Source organism: Mycteria americana, chromosome 16 (genome assembly GCF_035582795.1).
Source record: "Mycteria americana isolate JAX WOST 10 ecotype Jacksonville Zoo and Gardens chromosome 16, USCA_MyAme_1.0, whole genome shotgun sequence".
Lineage (NCBI taxonomy): Eukaryota > Metazoa > Chordata > Aves > Ciconiiformes > Ciconiidae > Mycteria > Mycteria americana.
In genome coordinates, this window is record NC_134380.1 from 13,321,387 (window position 1) to 13,334,940 (window position 13,554).

General features: G+C 49.7%; 1 protein-coding gene across 2 annotated transcripts in view; it reads left to right on the forward strand.

Moving 5' to 3' along the window:
• Positions 1-13,554, forward strand: part of SLC38A10 (solute carrier family 38 member 10) — a 38,744-nt gene that overhangs the window by 4,050 nt on the left and 21,140 nt on the right. For both annotated transcript variants that reach the window (XM_075518580.1, XM_075518581.1), the window contains exons 3-10: positions 1,157-1,202; positions 3,173-3,266; positions 4,494-4,637; positions 6,405-6,529; positions 9,864-9,966; positions 10,792-10,974; positions 12,927-13,038; positions 13,234-13,340. In XM_075518580.1, coding sequence (XP_075374695.1) covers positions 1,157-1,202; positions 3,173-3,266; positions 4,494-4,637; positions 6,405-6,529; positions 9,864-9,966; positions 10,792-10,974; positions 12,927-13,038; positions 13,234-13,340 — 914 coding nt within the window. The remainder of the gene's footprint in view (positions 1-1,156; positions 1,203-3,172; positions 3,267-4,493; positions 4,638-6,404; positions 6,530-9,863; positions 9,967-10,791; positions 10,975-12,926; positions 13,039-13,233; positions 13,341-13,554) is intronic.

Sequence of the window (13,554 nt, forward strand, 5' to 3'; positions counted from 1 at the left end):
CTTATCGTCGCGAGCTCCCAGAGGAGGTGAGAGCTGGAGCCCGAAGCGGTGCGGCCGCTCTCTGCACGCGGGCAGCACGCCTGGTGGTGGCTGTTCCACCCGGTCTGTCACCGAGCCATCGGCTATTTTCGGTGCTACCCCACATAACAGCTCCGGTTTATTTTTCTGCTGTGGGTCTCCTGCCAAGCTTTTTTCTCATTCTGTGGGAGAACATCTTGTTTCCTTAATTTTTAGCTCAAGCAGAGTCCAAAGAAATCGGAGTTTGTAAGTTAATATTTAAAATAGCAGAAGATGCTTCCAGAAGCGGATAAAGTTTGTTTTCTGGCGGCCTCCAGGAATGTGTGCTGTACCTTGAGAGAAGACAAAGGGGAGTCCAGGGTGGTGGTTTTCAAGTTGGACCTCTGCATTTAAAGACTGACAGAATTGGGCAATGTGGTCTGCGCTTGGAACTGGAGGTCTCAATTCTCATTCTACCCAGTAAGGTCTAAAAATACAAGCGGAGTTTTCTTGGCATTTGCTTTTTAAGAAAAAACACAATGATTTAAAGACTACTGATCATTTTTTGCTACAAGCTACAACCCAAGTATGGGAGGGGAAAGAAAACGTCTCTTGGCAGCAGCCCTTTGGTGTGGGTTGTGAGTACTGGGTATTCTGGGTATGGGATTGAACGTTCTGGGCACCATCTCAGATCTCCCATCCAGCAACGTCAGGCGGTTCAGTTATAGTGGGAAGATAAAAATAAAAATGAGAGTTTGATTGGAATTTTGCACTGCAGTAACTTTTTGCCACACAGCATCTTATACATGCATATTTTCTCTTCCGCGCTGACTTTCTTTTAATGGTTGCCATGTGTGACTGCTACTTCACACCACTTTTTTATTTAAACAGGAAAAAAAAAAAAGAACCTGCTTTCTATCTTTTCCTCATCTTTGTTCCTGTCTTATGTGGTTTTCAGTTTGCAGAGGGCATGTCTGAAAAAGAAAAAGGGAGGGTGGGCGAGGGAAACAGCCCCAAAACACAACACCGGTGGGTTCCTGCTGCACTGCCCTTTGTCGCTATTACTGTTTAATGTCGAACTCGTGCGTGTGCCGCGTTCTGGACCTTTCTTTGACTAACTATATATTTTTTTTTTTTTTTCTCCCCCCTCTTATGCCAGCATTTCATGCCTATGGAAAAGCAGGAAAAATGTTGGTGGAAACAAGGTAATCTGCTACTTATTTAAAGCTTGAATAGTTTGTTTTTCTTTAATGAAAAATACTGCTCTGGAGCCTCCTGTGGCCTTGCTGCGCTCTCGTTTCTTACCCTCCTGCCTTCTCTGATCCCAGAAGTCTTCCTTGCCACCTAGAATTTGAACAAGAGCGTAAGCGAGATCCCCTAAGCACAGCTCGCAGGTGTCGCCTTCAGCATGTCCCAGCCGTTCCTGAGTGGAGACAGGAACGCTTTCCAGATAGTGGGAGCACAGAAGTTGGGGAATGAACTCATCTCCCGCTCTGCTGTGTGTGCTATGAAATCATGGGCATGTCACTTGTGGATGTTTTCCAGGGGTGAAATCTCTGCCAAGATTGCCGTGAGTTAGTGGGAGGGAGAGCGTTCAGTACCTCGGATCCACCCTTTAGCTGCTCTGGTCCTGCCCGCTCCTCACAGCGGGTTCCGCTTTCCTCTGCCAGATGCCAGGCGTTAGGCGATGCCTTGTGGGAGAAGTCCTGTCTCCATTTCAGGTTCCTCAGATGACCCCAATCCAAGTAGAAGCTCCCCCGCAGGTCTCGTTCAGCAGTCATGATGGGCGATGGGACGTCGTTACAGCGCTGCTTTTTCCAGCAGAGATTCGTTGGTGGAGGCGTTTTGAGCCCAGGCCAGTCAGTGGTGCTGGCTCCTTCCCTCTTCCCAGCTGCAAACTGCTGCAGAACACTAAAAATATACAGAATATTTCTCAGATGTTACTTGTCCGTGCAAGCAATTGCTGTAATTGCCACAGGGATGTTATATAATTGGAACTGGGAGGGAAAGTGGTCCATGCAATCATGAATGGGAGGAGAAGCAGTTCGTAAGACAATCTTTTCATTAAAGTGTGGTCCATTTTGTGGAAAGAAGTCTGAGAGCCGATTTGGTATCGAGACTTTCATGGTAGGCCCCTGCTGTGGGGCGTGGGGCTGAGAGAACCTCTTGCTGATTCTTTTTAAGTGTTTTTCCGAGAAATAAAGGAGTTCTTGCCATCTCCAAGGTCTGTTTTTTTCTGTGGCTCCAAACAGCAGTTAAACCCATGCAAGGGTTGTTACCAGAACGGCATCTCTAGCCAAGATGTTAGGTGTAAATGCGAGGTGGATGGAGGTTCCCTGGTTTTTATTTTATTAGGGTTGTATGCGGAACTGGTGGCCTGCCCTTCACGAGCCTGGGATAAAAGCGTGGTCCTCCCCTCTAGCACCAGTAGTGATGCACAGCCTGCTCATATGGCTGTGAGAGCGAGCTCGCAGCCCGCTGTATCCCTGTGGACAGAAAACCCACTTTATTACTGGTTGCTAAACGTGTTTTTCAGTGTGGGTTCAGCAAAACCTGGGGCTTGCCTCCACCATGAAAGTCCAGAAGGTTGTGTTAGAGGGTGGATGTAGGCTGAAGCAAGGCATGCTGAGGCTGCTCTGCCTCTGAACCCAAGCAAGCGGCTGCACAAGATTTTAAGTCGCTTTAAACGTACAATTTTAGCTGTTTCTGTTTAACTCTTCTGGACGTTCCTTGGTAAACGGCGGGTGCAGTAGGATCCGAAGCAATCTTCAGCTGTTGCGGTTGTGTGTAGGGTGTAGCCCTTGAGAGCTTGTCGGTGCTAAACCTTTCTCTTAATCCTTCACCAGCGGCTGCAGTGTATGTAGGATGTCTCTCGCTCCCAGCGTATGAACTGTAGCCCTGCTCCACGCAGGGCACGTAGCGGTGTTCTGACTGCTCACGTGTCATCGGTGGGGACCCCGTCGCTGCTGGCTCAGTTACGGCAGTCCCAGGCGGTGTCTCCAGGTGTCTCTAAGGTAGCCTTAGCGTTAACAAAGCCTCGTCCTCTCGTGAGGGCTGCAGAGCACAAATCCGCTGGGAATGTGGCTGCTGACACACACCTGCCCAGGAGCAGGAGCTGCGTGCCAGGGTTCCTGCTCCAGCCTCCTAACCTGTGTGTGTTTTGTTGTTTTTGCAGCATGATTGGGCTGATGCTGGGAACTTGCATTGCTTTCTATGTTGTCATTGGTGATTTGGGGTCCAACTTCTTTGCCCGGCTGCTTGGATTTCAGGTAAATAAATCCTCACTGGATCACATCCACAATGCAGACAGTGATCCCAATTCTTGCATCGAGCCGTTTGTGACTTATACGGCAAAGAGCGTCCTGCCTTAGTTGAGCGTTCAGCAGCCCACGAGGCGTTGTGGGGTCATCTCGTGGTGAGCTTTAATGGCACGCCTCATGCACAGAGCATTTAGCTCTATGAAGTCCTGGAAGCCCAGACATATGGCGAACAATCAGATGTGTAAAACCTCCAATAAGGCACTTCCAACAAAGGAATTCTTTTTAACTTGGTCTCTATTAATTCTGGAGCGGATTCCTGGAGGAGATGATGCTTCCTGTCTTAATTCCTGTCCCTAACGGGTAGTGACAGACAGTTCCTCTGTCCCAGCTCTCACCCCCTTGCAGCCCGCTAGTTCAAGGAGGATTTTTGTCCTGTCCCTTGCTGTTTTGGTGGCCAAAGTTACTGTGCGCCTGCCTCCTCTTTAAAATAAAATAAGCTGTGTGACGAGCCCGGGGTTGGCTCAAGACGCGTGGTGGCGAGGTGCTCGCTGAGGTGCTCCTCGTGGGCAGGAGGCTCTTGCTGCTTTTCCTGGAGAGCTGTGAGCAGCCACGCTCGGAGCTGGCGCGAGGGCCGTGCGGGGAAGCAAAATGGACATGTGGAAGGATTTTTGGCGGGGCTGTTATCTGCTCCGCCTGATGCTGCTAGGCTGCGATTAAGGGACTGTGAAGTTAAAAAGATGCGTTGTGGCTGCAGCCAAATTAGGTATTAAATATTTCCAAGCATTTCAGAGTGTTCCGCTATAATAAATAGCAATGTGAGGCTTTGATTAATTTTCTGGATCAGAATTTTCAAGACTTCAATCTCTTCTTTCCCAAGTAAGTTTAGTTTTTATTTAATTGCATGAAAATACTTAAATAGTTTCTGCTGGAATAGCATTTAACACCCCCCCCCCCCCCCCATACTTCCACTTCAGGATGGACCTGTCACGCACTGTGTAGAGCAACAGTGGCACCCAGTGACTGTATAAGCTAATCACAGACCTAGCCAAAGAAATGGCAAGCTTTCAGCATCAAATCTTTAAATATGTACAGAAGCAGAATTTCACATTTGAAATCGATCCTGGCTTTGTGTTGTTTCTCACTCTGGAAAAATTAACCGCATCGGGGTTTGCTAATTTGGTGGGATGTTTTGAGTATCCTCCGTGCTCCAGTTCTTTATGCAGGTCCCTTTTCCAGGTGTCGGGCAGTTTCCGGATAGTCCTGCTCTTTGCCGTCTCCCTGTGCATTGTACTTCCATTGAGCCTCCAGAGGAACATGATGGCCTCCATACAGTCATTCAGTGCCATGGCTCTGATCTTTTACACGGTGTTCATGTTTGTGGTGAGTATCGACGCTGGGAATGCTGTTTTCCTGTTGTTTTAACACAGATGTTCCCTCTGGGACAGCCTGCAGGTGCAAGCCTCAAGTTTAAAATATCCTTCCTGATAATTAGTGCTGCTAGTGCCGGGCATGATGAGCGATCTGGCTGCCCGTGCTCTTGAGCTGGTGGAGGTGGGGAGGTACAGGCTGTAGAAACTGGCCAGTGGGTCTGTAAGCTATTAGAAATGTTAGGGCTGTGGTGGCACAAATAATAATAAACCACAAATCGAGTTGTGGTTTATTCTGCTTCTTGGTGTCTTATAATATAGGGCTCTGAACTTTAAATCAAAGGATGGAAGATGTGGGGAAGAGTGCCTGGAAGCAGAAGGACTTTCATCATGCGTTACTGTTTTGCCTTGAAAACCTCAGTGCTTCTGATCTGTAGGGGGAAGGCAGTTCTTGTTAAGAACCCAAGCGTGTACTTTGCGTGCTTTTTTGCAGCTGATGGTTAATGTCTTTCAGGCTGCAAGTAGTTTTAGTTGTTGGACACCAGCACTTCTATTTCTTGAGCATTGAAAGCTTCGTAAAGTCTTAAGCGTGGTACGTGGCATATATTTGTTCTTAGATGTTTCTAGAAAAGTTTTTCTTTACTGAGGTGAATGGATTCTTGACCATTTAGATTAAGTAGGGTAAGCTGAGAGTTACCTAAAGCTGGCCCTGTTTGGCTTGGCCGAGCCCCATTGTATAGCACCATTTACTGAGAGGTGGAGACTTTCACTTGCTTTTTAATGACTTCAAGTTTCACCTCACGGATGCTCACGTGGTTTGCTCGGATGCTCATGTGGTTTGCTCGTGCAGCCCCAGCCCTGTCTCCCACATTTCAGGACTGGAAGAGCTGAAACAAAAGGAAGAAAAGGGAGGTGTGGAAATTCTTTCCACTTAACTTTTTTTAGTAGGTTGTGCTGGGTCACACTTCTGAACTTGCCTTTGTAAGGAGGCTGGAAACTGTAAATGAGTGTTTTACAAAACTGCCGTGTTCCAGGAGCTGTGCCTTTAAGAAAACCACAACATTTCATGAGAGTTGGCTGCACTAAAACATAATCTCTGGGGATTAGAAAACCCCCATTCAGGCGATATTATAAACAGGCATTCAGACATATTTACCTTCTGTTTCCTGTGCAACCCAATGCCTGCCAGTTTCTCTGTCAATGGCAAAAGAGCTCCCCTGGCCTCGTCTGGGTGCCTCGCTCCCCCTGCTTTCATGAAGTTTATCCTTGTCTTTGGTGAACTGGTGTTGTTAAATGGCTCTGGAGTAGCAGCGTGCAGGTGGGCTCCTGTTTTAGGAACCTTTGTCTCTCTCCACTGAACAGGATTCTCCAAGACAAATGTCGCTTCCCGTTTGGATTTAAAAGGGTGTTTAAAAAAGTGCAAAAGAAATTGCTGGGAACAATAATTCTCCCTGTTAAATGTGTCAGTGGAAATTGTTCCACCCTGGTGTGTGTTATGATGTCTGATGGCATCAAACAAAGCGGGAATGTCATAGGTCTTTTAAAATACACCCCGGGATCCTTGGTGGCAAGGGGCTTATGGAGGTTGCTGGGAGCTTTAATAAAGTGTGCGGGTGGGGAGCTGGGGAATTTGACTAATAGAGGTCGGGCCGTGGTAGGCAGCGTAAGCTGTTCCTCGCAGAGCTGCCGCACGCTGCCTTTCAGCCCAGCCCTGGCATTACTGCTGCCGTGAAGTTGTTTTGGGTTGGATCTTAACTCCTTTCCTTTCTCTTGGCTGCAGATTGTCCTGTCGTCCTTCAAGCACGGCCTCTTCAGCGGGCAGTGGCTGCAGCGAGTTAGTTACACTCGTTGGGAGGGCATTTTCCGCTGCATCCCCATCTTTGGCATGTCTTTTGCCTGTCAGTCGTAAGTACCTGCCATTCCCACTTCTGGCAGTTGTGGTGCGCAATGAGTTTTTGTGAGGGCAGAGGGTCATGAGGATCTGCAAGGGATAGATACCATCTGGTTTCCTATTTTATTTTAATCAAAATATTTTACAGCCCACTGAAGTACAGCATCTCATTCAGTTGTGACCCTTTTGTTACCTAGATAGAGGAGGGAGTTATATTTCACTTGGGAGTTATTGTACTTGAGCAACACAAGGTGATTTGGGCCAAACAGATCCTCAGTGTAATGCACGTTGCTTCTGGTACAGCTGCAGAAGTGATGAATTTCCCCCGTTTCTTGAAGGGAATGATTTAGTACCAGGAGAGGCAGCGGGGCTGCGTCGCCTAATGGCCGCAGGGCCCCCTGCAGGGTAGCGTACACTCGCGGCTCCTCTCTGCTTTCCCGAATTTCTTTGGGAGACTCAGAAGATCACACAGTCGTTGACTTTGGAGAGTTGTTCGTGCATTTCCAGTTACCTGCTTTTAATGAGGGTTTCCACTGGCACGTGGAAGGACGTGATGGCAGACCAGGCTATTTTCATGTTTCTAGCAGCATTACCTTCTGCACCAAAATGGCAAGTGAGCAATACGTGCCTGGCCAGAATAGTAACAGACTTTAAATAGAAGTGTAAATCCAAATGTGGACGCGGAAAAGACCATCCTCATTTGGAAGGCTGGCAGAGTCGGGCTTTCCCCGCTGTAGTTCTAGCAAATGGGTAACATGCCAACAGTAAATGAATGTGACAGATAAAATTTGTTCAGACTGCTGTGTTTACACCCACACGCAAGATCCAAATCATCATTTTCCACTTATCGGCTCTCTTGGCAGCTCGGTTCCTACCCGAACACGCTCCAGTCTTGCTGTTTAATGTCTCCATTACAACTGGTGAAGGGAGTTGTAGTCTTTTACAGCTTTACCTTGTTAACATTTTAGAGTTTTTAAATTGCAATTTTTTTTTCTTATGGTAGCCACACAGTACGCAGCACAATTTTTCCGGGAGTTGGAAATGCAGGGAAATCGTTTGGTCTGGACCAGTGTGCATGTACCTAAATATAGGCTCCATTACAGCACTTACGTGGCAAGCTGAACCGAAAGCTATGCATTTTTTTCCAAGCATTGGGGCAACACGCTGTCTCCAGCCCAGGCAATCTTTCTAAGCATGTTATTCTCAGCTAGGTTGGTTTAATTTTGCTAACCTCTGAATCACCTTTTTAAAAAATAAATAATTCTAACATAAAGCAGAAATCCTTTTCCTTCAGCACGTAAATGCAGCATACAGTAAGGACAAATAAATGCACTATTATTCTAGCTTGAAAAACTTGACCCTGCTTTACTTCTGAGTTCAATGTCCTTTGCTCTTTAAAAGCTATCCTGTTGTTGCTGAAGCTGCAAAGTAGGTCGCTCCTCTACAGTTACGTAGCGTGGAAATTTGCTGTGGAGCTGAGAGTTGGGAGTGCGAGGACTCCAGGCTTACCTCTGCTGCAGCCTCCTTGCGTGACCTTGGTCAAGTCACTGAACCCTCTCTTTCAAGAGGAGTCAGTAGCGCTTTCCAGGAGAAAACTTCTAATTTCTGGAGGTGGCTATTCTGGTGCAGATGGATGCAAAAATGCTGAATTCACAGGGATAATAGAAGTCAGGATGTTGTTCACTGCCTCTGTGAGGATCCGTTCCCTGCAGGCTGAGTTAGTCCTGTGCTCAGAGAGCCTGTACAAGGTGGTCCCTACAGTGAAGGTGAAGAACAGACACTCTGAGGTAGCTCTGGCCATCTCTGAAGCACGGCTGCTTTCTCCGAGGCGGCTCTTAATGCTTGTGCTGACTTGCCTGCTCTCTGCTCAGGAGGAACCATCTGCTTGTGCCCTCTTTGAGGTTCGGTGTAACAGATAATGCGGGGAAGGATCCCCGATCCTTCGCTGGCCTTCAGTGCAGTCATTTTGCTGAAAAATAAACCCTGGGCACGTCAGGACGTGTTGCCTGTTGCATGCTTCTTGTCCTCTTGCTCTGCCTTGAGAGGTGGTGATGGTCAGGAGGGCCCAGCAGCGTGTCGTGGGGGCTTGAGGGACACTGTGCTGATCCTCCCAACCCAAGTTGACCAAACAAGTGCCGTTAGGTGATCGCAGGAGGCCTGGGTGCAGCTGGACTTTGCATGGCACTTTCCCCCATGTCACTGCTGTTGCTCCTGCACTGACACGAACCTGGCCTGGCTGTGCCGTCCCACGCACTGCAGAGCCTCTCTGCTTCCCTCCTTTCTTCTCCTTCCTGGGCCTGGATGTTTGGCTGGCCCCCTTTCCCCTCGTGGGGCTGAAGTCCGGGACATAGTCGGTTAATCTAGCGGAGGCCGCTGCGTTGAGGGCAGGGAGGAATCCGAAATGGAGAGACTCCTGGGGAAGCTGGTCTCCTCGCTCCCTGCCGGTAAATGGCTGTCACGGTGCTGCATTCACAGACCCCGAGTGTCTCGCGGGTTCCTGCGAGCCGACGTGCTCAGCTTCCTTTGTGCAGAACCGTTTGACGTTAAGGGATTAAGGGTTAAGGATTTTTCTGCTTGGCCTCAGCTTGACACACTTTCTGTTAATGGCTTTGTGCCCACTGGAGCTGGGGATACCCCCTTCCCATCTAACTGGATGCTCTCCCCTGAACTTCTCGTGAGAGTTCCTTCAGTAACATGAAGCCAGGATGTAGCCACTTGAATTAACGTAACAAGAGGTTAATGAGTTGCTAAAATATGCACCTGATGTCAAAAAGTACATTCCACATGCTTTCCAGGTCTGTAAATACCCCAAATCCCGTGTAATTGGTGCTCCCAGCTTCCTATGAACTGAGCTTTAGCAGCAGCGCTGAAATATGACAGGCGCTGCATTTAGTTTTGTTTATTTAACTTTTCTTTTAGACAGTGTGATGCTCTAACCTTCTTCCTGCTTTTACTCTGTAAACACTGCATTGCTTTAATTATCAGCATAGAGAGCTCCAAGAACAATAATCTCCAATGCGCTGCCTGGCCTGGTGCCACTGGTGTTTCACTGGAACAAACGGTCATTCATTTTGCAACACTTTTGAACCAAAATGTTTACATCACACGTTTAGCTCCACGTGGTGGGGTGGGGAGAGCAGGAATATTTTTGCAACACTTAAAGTTATGAGTGTTCTGAAATCTCTTGGCATTAGCAATATAAATTGTGGAATAGCAGCGAGCGTTTATGCTCCATAGGGGGAAGGTGTCAGGGATTCTTTGCTGCTGGGCTGAGGCAGGGAACATGCTGGAGTTGCGTTTTTCTCTCTCTGCAGAAGGTTTCCTTAAATAATTTACCCTTTTCTACAGTCAGGTCTTGCCTACCTATGATAGCTTGGATGAGCCGTCTGTTAAAATCATGAGCTCCATATTTGCTTCTTCCCTAAACGTGGTCACCACCTTTTACATTACGGTAAGAAACTTCCCCTTCTCTTTCCTTGCCAGAAGTCATGCTCTGGAGGGGCAACGGGGATGATGATTTATCTTCAGTTGGGGCTGGTTTCTGCTTATCTATATTTATTCTGAAAGATAAGTCATTTTGCTGAAAGCAAAATTAGATGGGAGATGATGAACCGAACATTGCAGGAGGCATTTGGAGAGTCCAAATTTTCAGAGTGGCACATTTCCGCGGGCGGAGGCAGAGTGGAGACCCAGCTCTTCCGTGTGCATCAGCCTGCTGTCTGCCTTCCAGGGCCCAGCCTGGAGCTGGAGATGCTCCCCAGAGTTTAGGAGAGCTTCTTTCAGCCTGTTGCAATTGGAAGGATGTGAAGGACGTTATGCCTCATAAGGCACCGGTTAATAAAACCGAGTTAATAATTCCTGAGAAGAGCCTGCCCCTGTGAGCTAGGCTGCTGCGGGGAATCGTTACGGCCCCTCCTTCATCGGAGGGGGCCGGTCCATGGGCCTGGCAGCAAGCAGGGCGTCACTGCCCTGTGTCACGGGCAGTGGCAGCGTTCCCTCGCTGCAACGTCCTCCATGAAAGCCCCCTGTATTTAGGCAGAAACTTGCCTCTGCTTTTAGGAAGGTCCCACTATTCGTTAACCGCCTGTCTCGGCTTTTGGGGGTGCTGCAGCTAGGGCTGCTGGCAGGTTGCCTGTGGAGGTGGCCCCACGCTCCCTCCTTGGCTGGCTGGCCCTAACTCACGGGAGGTCGCTGACCTCCACCTGTTTGTAAAGAGCAGATATGAAAGTGTTTTGGAGTCCAACCCCATCCGCTCACCTCCCCTCCTGCCGGACAGGTGGGCTTCTTTGGCTACGTGAGTTACACTGAAGCCATTGCTGGGAACGTCCTAATGAACTTCCCTTCCAACCTTGTGACGGAGATGATACGAGTGGGATTCATGATGTCGGTAGCTGTGGGGTTTCCGATGATGATTCTCCCGTGCAGACAGGCGCTGAACACCCTTCTCTTTGAGCAGCAGGTAAGATCCTCTTGTGTGGCCAGGAGCAGCTGACTGCCTTGGTGTGCACCTTTGAAACTTGCTTTTTGAAGGGCTACTGTGACTCTTTGGCTTCTGCTGCTGGCTGCCAACCTAGGCTACAAACGTGCCTTGGTTCTGTGAGACTCCGTTGACAACTGCATATTTCTGACCTGTGGTAGGTACTCGCTGTCCAGAGGGACAAACCCTCAACTGACAGTGAAATTGTGCGTGCCTGGTGTGTGGTAACGGTGCAGCAGGAGGCCCGTGGCAGTCCGTAAATCCTGCTCTGCAGAACGGTTAATCTCTGGTACTTTGAGGTTCTTGTCCTCTCTGCAGAGGAATTTCATGGGCAGAAGTGCTGGAGTTGCGAGCCTGAAGCCTGCTATTGCTCTGCTGTGCCCCAAGTCCCGTGGCTGCTACTTCCCTTCTCCGCTGGGGATTTCGGCTCTCGCGCAGAAGTGTTACACAGTTCAGAGCCGAGGTGGTTCTCCCCCTCAGGAAGAGGGAGAAATGTGCTTTTGGAAACAGAGGAGCCTCCTTATTTCCTGCTGCTCCAGCTGGCATCCTTTTGCTAGCCAACTCGGTCTTGCTTTGCATTTAGCTCAAGCTTCTGTTCCTGACCTCAGAGCCCAGCCCAGCCTCATTTCTTCTTGCTTCTGTGCGTGCCTGCTCATTTCTGCTCTTTTATTATTATTCTCATCCTTGTACCTTTGTCAGTAGCCCCCTGAGCAGCCTTCTCCCCTCCGGGTTCAGATGTCCCCTTCCTCCAGTGCCTCCCCTGGCTGTCTGGTGCAGAAGCGTGCGGTGGAATACAGCCCTCTCCCACACGTTCACCTTTCCCAGGGTCAGATCTTCAGACAGCCTTTGTGACTATAGTTGGTCTGTCTGATTTAGACTGTAAGTCCCTTGTGGCAGTAGCGTGTTCTCCTCTGTGTATTGTACAGCACTAAGCATGCCGATGGTATTCAGTAAATAACAGTAAGAGATTGTGGGAATGTTCTGAGGCCTTTGTGTATCTGCATAAATAGAAACCTCTTAGGGCAGGAAATAAAACTTGAGCAATTTATAGCTCTAAATCCTGCCACTTCTGCCTGTGAGAAGCCCCCGGCTCTTTTCTCACGTCGGGAGGGCCTGAGGATGGGGGAAGACCATCGGTGAAAGCCAGTGGGTGCAGAGGAGTAAGCGCTGGAAACGTTTGGGAAGGACTTGGTTCTCGCCTGGGCTCTGCTCGTTGCTCTTTGGGCTCTGAACCTGTCACTTTGCTTTCTCCTCCCATCTGTGTGGCCAGGAGAGCAGGGACCCGCTGGTTCTCCAGGGCATGTGGGTTTGTTGGGTCCTCTGCCTTCCGCACCTCCTGCTCGGAGGGTGGGGATGGGATGGGAAGTGGAAGGCATCTGGAAACCCTCCAGTGTCAGCAGCTCCCCAGCAGCACCGATCATCCTTTCTGCCATCCAGCCAGGGTGTCTTCCGTCACATCGGAGGGGCTGGTACACGTGTTGTAACGAGGTGGGAATAGCCCTGCTCCCGGAGGTGTTAGGGGACACCTTGCCGTAGCAAAACCAGAGCTCTTCCCCCTGTGACCGTTCCCCCTCCTGCCTTCTGAGCTGTGCCTCTTTCTCATGCCCTTGGCCTTGGGGCCGCTCGCTGAGGCTGGGCGGCTGCAGCACTGGCACAGGGATTCGGATACAGCTGTACGGTTCACATTTGGGGCAGGATGGAAACAGCAGCTTTGGCTCCGTGCCCCCCTCACTCTTGTTTTGAAGGCTCAAATGCTGTCGCATATTAAAACTGCTCAACCACATCTAACTGCCCCCCCTAGCATTCACCTCTGCGGAGACCATAGTGTGGAGGTGACGAAGCTGCTGGAGCCTGCTGGGGTGATGGCTTAGGAATTGTGTGGGTGTGATGCGGGGGCTAAACTCATTCTCCCCCTCCTGCCCTTTCTCTTCCAGCAAAAAGACGGCACCTTCGCTGCTGGGGGTTATATGCCCCCGCTTCGGTTCAAAGCCCTGACGCTGGCTGTTGTGTTTGGAACCATGGTAGGAGGCATCATGATCCCAAATGGTGAGCGAGGAGTTGGGGGCAAGGGCTGGTTGCTTGGCTATTTTCTCTGGTCTCTTTTATTTGCTTTTCTGGGTGGGATGGCCAGGCCCGCTGGGCTCGGGCCCCAGCCTGCCCGGGGGCTCAGACAGCTGCCACGTGCTGCTGCTCTGGCTGTCCTGGAAGGGGACTTTGCTGACTTTTCTTCTTCTTTGCCAGTGGAAACAGTCCTGGGCCTGACAGGTGCTACGATGGGAAGCCTCATTTGTTTTATCTGCCCAGCTCTTATTTACAAGAAGATCCACAAGAATGCACTTTGTTCACAGGTCAGTGCTGATGCTGCTTGACATCCCCCTAAGCCCTCCGCGGAGCCTGGGAATGTAGTTAATTTGGCTGCAGCAGAGAAACCGCTCGGCACCTCCTCCAGCCTCCCCCTCCAGTCTGCCCAGTACAGGTGGGAGCTGTTCTGGTCGGCTGCTCTGAGCAGCGTTGCTTATGGGCATGCAGGCAGCAGCAGAGGAGGTGCTGGCCCAGTGCATG